Here is a 6563-nt window from a genome sequence, read left to right as displayed (position 1 = left end):
AACACTGTTAGCAAAATTTATTGACGTCTTGTCAAAACTATATAAATACATACGTCTAAAATATATTAATAATATATCAAGTTTCGTGGGAGCTCTGTGTTGCTAATATTTTATCCGTGTAGGACTCGAATTGATAAATGAATTATACTTTAAAAGGTAATAAACTAAAGTCATTAGTAGTGGTAGTAGAGGCTCGCCGCCTTTACCAGAAATAAATTACATGACAGATCAGAACGACCGCTATCTTTTTCGTGTACTCTGAGAAAAAACAAAACGGTTTAATTTAAAGCACGCAATCCTGAAAATCGGTAGTTATTCTTAATGGAAGACCATAGAAGACGAAAAACATGATATCGTGCGAGATCTTTTTAGCTCCACTGATTCTCGAGTGTTTGGCTGTTTGATATTGCGTTGCGGAAAGTCTTGCACACATTTTAAGCGACTTTCTGCTTCGTTTCCCTGCTCCAAATTTAGAATAACGCATTGATTACAATAGGCCATTTTCAGCAGATACATCAAGCCCATAATTCAACCCGATCTAGTTTAAGGCACCTATTTTTGCCGCGAAATTGAAAACATAAAATACGTCGTCTTTCCTGTTGACTTTGAAGCACTTGACATCAAATGCGCGCGACAGGAACAGTTTCTCATATCATGGCATTGAGACGTGCCTCACTTAGGGTGATTTTGTCAAGTTACACTTTCGTGTAGAAACATTATGTCGTATATCAAACATGGACAAAATTAACAGTTGGCGTGTGATATAAATTTGAAACTCTTAACATATGAAGTACGATCGATGTTATTTCGGGTGAATCTAATTTTCAAGTGCGATCAGACTAATTTGTAAAAATACATTTGAAAATTTCAACTTTTGTATCGTTTAACCGCGATATTTGGTCAGCAATGTATTTCAGCGCTTTAGTACTGAGAGGCTCGATGAACAGCAGAAGAAGTAAATCAGTCCACGAATGATGAAACACCAGTTGCAACAATATCAATCGATAAACTGGCGCAAGTTATTGTGCTCCGTTATCTTAGCTTTCCCGTGTTATTACGTAAGCGCTTCAAGTAATGTGGCAGATGCCCTGCGGCAAATTATCTGTCCTCATCCCTGTTGATTTTTACATTTTTAAAAAGACGTTTCTTTCGGAACACGTTTGTTAGAACCTTTGGGCAAAACGTCGATTGGATCAGTACTGTTAATCACGGCGGCACTTCTCGACCGTCGATCATACTCAGGTTGTACTGTAGACTCTGTTCTTAGTTTAAGGACTTTTAAGACAGCTTTTCTTATGCCTTTGTTCCTCCAGCAATAGATGCCGGGATTGATTGAGGAGTTAAGAAAAACAAGCGTATCAGACCAAAGGTAGACAGTTTTTAACGTGGCGGTGTATCCAACGACAGTATATGCTATCATAACAGCTAAGGTTGGTAAGTAACATAGGAAGAAGATAAACGTCACCCACGCTACGTTTCTAGCGTGCACTGCCTCTCGGGTTTGTCTTTGCCAACTTTGCCCTTCTTTAACCTGATGGCTAGTAGCAATTTGCATTCGATGGCGCTGAACAACGCGGTGAATTCGAATTGATATGACAAGAAAAGTCAGCAAGCTAACAACGATGATAATGCAACAGATGACATAGAAAACAACGTTGCTGAGGCCGAAGAATCGCGACGAAACAAGCAATAAGGACAATAACCAAATGACCATTGAAATCTTCAGAACTCTTCGTGGTTTCACCAAACTCTTGTACCTTAGAGAAGAGAAGATAGCAATATGCCTTTCGCAGTTTAAAGCAGTTAAGGTCAAGAACGACACACCGGCACAAAGCCAAGCACTTGTTGAAAACAATGCATGTGCAAGGCATGAATACTTCCCCAGTGCTTCTCCTGTCTTGTAAAGGACAAACAGTGGTTGTACCATGAGCCCTACAAATAAATCTGATAAAACCAGGTTGCCAAGAAAAAAATTCGAACAAGTCCGTAAAGCTGTGGTCTTGAGGACTGCAGTCAGAATTATGCTGTTTCCGACGACGGCGACCATTAAGGATACGGCGTTTATTAGGCTTGTAAACACGGTTGTGATATATAATGTGCGAGAACTGGCCTCAAACAGGATCACCTCCAGAAAATAACAATTTGATTTTCCTGCGGGAATTGTTCCATTTGACGTATTCATAATAAGAATGAATAACACTTCGATATGACTAACCAAAACATGTCAGAATTTAGCGTTAATATTTCTGTTTTCTCTCTCACGTCGAATGTTGGCCTGCTTTCACAATATCATTCGCTATATTTGCTCACCAATCAGTAAACGTGTGACTGACGCATTATGCTAAAACACCCGAAAGTGACATTTCAGTGAACGTATTATACATCATATACAAACCAAGACTTGATTGCGGAACTTCAATTAATGTTGTTTTGAAGGAGATCGTTTGTTTTGTTCGTTTCTATAATCACATGACTTCGAGTTGAATTTTAATTAAATAAGCTGAAGTAAAATTTTCAGACTAAAAAATTGCACGAGCGATAACTTGTTAACAATAAAGATGCAATTTAATTTCAACTTTCTACACTCAATTTGAACTTTTTGCACTCAATTTCAGCTTTCTGCACTGTTTGGGATTCATTGACGTGCCGCCTCAGCCAATCAGCATGCTGAAATTTTCGCATAAAAAGGTTGTTATTCTAAACTGAATTATTTAATACAAAAACAGGAAGTAAGTTTAAAAAACGCTACTCGCATTTTTCATTATCGACCACGGCGCTTTTTATTGATATATCAAAGGTTCCGCTAAATTAGCGGAAAAGCACAGTCTCAATTGTACAAACGACTCAGCATGTGGCATTTATTTCGATAAAAAAAGCCATGTTTCATCGATTGAGAGATCTTGGCCGATAAGTACTAGTGTCTACCAGAGTATTCTGCTTTTATTACGCAAAAGAAAGAGACGGGTCTGTATCCCTGGGGAAGAGAGAGTCCTTGATCTAATCCTCTGGTCAGGTGTCGTCTTTGTCCGAAATAGGGTTCCAGAGTTTGGCCGTTTTTATTCTAACGAAAAGTAGCCTGGATGCCAGAGAATCGCCAGTAATGAGATGTTTTCCAATGGTGCAAAAACGATGTTCACTGATTAGCTGATGCGCATGCAGGTGGCGTGAAGTACACCCAACATAATTTGCATCACACAAATCAAGTTGAAAAAGACGAAGAACGCATTGTGTGTTTACGATCGGAGGCTTAGTTTCCTTGACACTGAGATCATGTGATAATTTCTTGCTCGTTAAAAAGGGGCTGCTTTATGTTTTCATCCCAATGACTGATTGTATGTATTTTTTTTCGGAGGTGATTGGCTGAAAGCTGATCTTTCAACTGAGTTGATTCTATGTGCACACCTAGATCTTGTGAAATCTACAATGTTCCTGGTACATTAATAAATCAGATTCAATAGTGGCCCAAGTGGTGAGCTTATGGCGAGGGTTCCCAATAGGGTATTCAATCCCGCTATCCCGACCATAAATTTTCTTTTCAATCAAGGCCCAAGCACTAACTGCCAGGTTCAATTGTCTGTCAGTATCTCTCTCTCCACCAAAATGATGATATTGTTCATTTTCGATGATTTGTTTTCACGATCAGTTTCAAATGAGTCAAGTTACGTCAGTAAGTCATTTCTTTTTTCTAGCTCGTTTTATTTTGTTTTCTTTGTTTTGTTTCTTGTTTTTTTGCCTCTATTGTGTGGTAACGCCTGTCTTCCCGATCATTTCAGTCGGATCAAACTGTTAAGTCGGATAAAACTTGTCAGTCGGAGATGGTAGCACTCAAATGAGAGAATTTTCATATGATTGCAGCGATTGAGCGATCAAATGGAAACCAACCTTTACAAGTGCATATCATCACGTGCCATGGCAATATAACGGGATGGCTCCCATGCAAAATTCTAAAGAGCAGCTTCGCCTAAATATCAACTAGACTTGGAAATAGCGAAAAAATCGAATTTCTTAAAACTCGCCCAGAATGAAGCCCTACGTGCACTAGTTACAAAAATATCGTTTTAAGTTCGATAAATCAAACATTTTTTTTTTTCCCCAATTTTTTCGTTTCGATGCCCCAAATCGGCCAAAATCCATCGAAAATGAGCGGCATATTCAGAGGCTCGTAAACTCAAAAGCAAAAATCTTCATTACAAACTGATTACACGTCGTATTTGTACTTCCTTTCTTGTCTATTGAGAGCTAAATAGATCGTGATTTGATTAGAACTTAAATATTTGACGAATTTTTTAAGTTAACGACCCAAGACAGCTTTACAAGAGGTCTACATTTAGCCTATTTTCAAATGCTAAAAAGGCGTTCTGGTACACGGCTTTTTCCGAAATGACTAGTTTGGTCTGAAAGAGCATTGTTTCTTCTTCAAATTACTGAAATAAAATTTTTGGGTAAATAAAATCGTGAGCGCTGAGATAGCGAACTAAATGCAGCACTTCGTCCTGAAAACGTGACCTTTGAGCCAAGCGTAACGAAACCAATTACTGTAAGAAAACCCGGAAGAAAAGCCAACGTTCCGTTATTTTGAAACAATTTCTAGTGATATCTCTCCGAAACCATGATTGCAAGAAACTATTTCCAGATATGAAATCTTGCAGGGTCAAAGACGGAGCTAAAGGGCGCATTTTGACACAATAACTTTGTTTGCTGAGAATTGAATTGCAGTCAATTCCAGTGAAATTTGCAAACTCGACGTATGTTAGCCGATACTTACCTGAATATTTATATTAACAGAAGAGTCGTCTTCTTGGATTAACCTTCAAAAGAAGCTGGACCCAGATTTGGACACCTCTAAAAGAAGAAATTTTTAATATTCCGTGACCTACCCGATGCTATTCCATGCACATGCCAACCGCATGTTTGTCGTAAAACCAACTAAACTCCACTGACAGTTTCCATGGGCAACCCCAAAATAAACAATCCCCAAAAATGTAAAGTGAAATTGGCTGTCTTCATGAACAGTTAGAAGCTAGAGTCAAGTTCTATTACCTTTAAAAAGTGCTTGATTTTATTTGTTTGCGTCGACTTTGTTCACTACTCTCACGTTCGAATGCCGCGGATCATACAATCGGTCACACCAAAACAGTGGAGACCGTGCAGACTGCAGACACTTGTTTGGACTTTTCATTGTGACTCCTTCTTTTGGGTCCAGTTACAAAATAGTGTTAAATATATCTGAAAGTTTGTCATTTATCCACAGGCTGCACAAGCGCAGTATTTGACTTTTGATTCAATAGACAAACGCGTACAAGACTTTGTATGGGAAACTTACTCAGTCTGCACGGTCCGCAGTGTTTTGGCGTGACCGATACTACGCAGTATTCGAACGTGACAGTAACGACCGGTCGGCATGTGCATGGAATTTAAGCTAATTTATAGCAGCGGGCAGCTCACGGAACACTAAACATTTCTTCTTTTAGAGGTTTCCAAATCTGGATGCAGCTTCTTTTGAAGGTTAATCCAAGAAGACGACTCTTCTATTAATATAAATATTCAGGTAAGTATCGGCTAACATACGTCAAGTTTGCAAATTTCACTGGAATTGACTGCAATTCAATTCTCAGCAAACAAAGTTATTGTGTCAAAATGCGCCCTTTAGCTCCGTCTTTGACCCTGCAAGATTTCATATCTGGAAATAGTTTCTTGCAATCATGGTTTCGGAGAGATATCACTAGAAATTGTTTCAAAATAACGGAACGTTGGCTTTTCTTCCGGGTTTTCTTGCAGTAATTGGTTTCGTTACGCTTGGCTCAAAGGTCACGTTTTCAGGACGAAGTGCTGCATTTAGTTCGCTATCTCAGCGCTCACGATTTTATTTACCCAAAAATTTTATTTCAGTAATTTGAAGAAGAAACAATGCTCTTTCAGACCAAACTAGCCATTTCGGAAAAAGCCGTGTACCAGAACGCCTTTTTAGCATTTGAAAATAGGCTAAATGTAGACCTCTTGTAAAGCTGTCTTGGGTCGTTAACTTAAAAAATTCGTCAAATATTTAAGTTCTAATCAAATCACGATCTATTTAGCTCTCAATAGACAAGAAAGGAAGTACAAATACGACGTGTAATCAGTTTGTAATGAAGATTTTTGCTTTTGAGTTTACGAGCCTCTGAATATGCCGCTCATTTTCGATGGATTTTGGCCGATTTGAGGCATCGAAACGAAAAAATTGGGGAAAAAAAAAAATTTTTGATTTATCGAACTTAAAACGATATTTTTGTAACTAGTGCACGTAGGGCTTCATTCTGGGCGAGTTTTAAGAAATTCGATTTTTTCGCTATTTCCAAGTCTAGTTGATATTTAGGCGAAGCTGCTCTTAAGTAAGTCATTTCTGATTCCTCGTTCCCGGGTGTTCCGAATCTTGGCTCTTTAAAGTGAGATTTCTCGCAACCCGCTTCCATCGCCAAATCCCATTTTCCGTTCAATACAGCGAAATTTGGCGCCCTTGTTCCTACATAATCCTGAATCTCTGCCTTCAAATAAGCCAAATCCCAGATCACGAAAAGCCCATTGAG

General features: G+C 38.7%; 1 protein-coding gene across 1 annotated transcript; it reads right to left on the bottom strand.

The window, feature by feature from the left end:
* On the bottom strand, window positions 1-2425 carry LOC110053664 (adenosine receptor A1-like). Its single transcript, XM_089275995.1, has one exon. The coding sequence runs from the start codon at window positions 2180-2182 to the stop codon at window positions 1133-1135; it is 1050 nt and encodes a 349-aa protein (XP_089132121.1). The 5' UTR covers window positions 2183-2425; the 3' UTR covers window positions 1-1132.
* Window positions 2426-6563: the final 4138 nt, after the last annotated feature.

The sequence above is a fragment of the Orbicella faveolata genome, unplaced genomic scaffold (assembly GCF_042242905.1).
Source record: "Orbicella faveolata isolate gen_17 unplaced genomic scaffold, um_ofav_v1 contig_4, whole genome shotgun sequence".
Taxonomy (NCBI): Eukaryota; Metazoa; Cnidaria; class Anthozoa; order Scleractinia; family Merulinidae; genus Orbicella; species Orbicella faveolata.
This window is presented reverse-complemented; position numbering and strand designations above follow the sequence as displayed.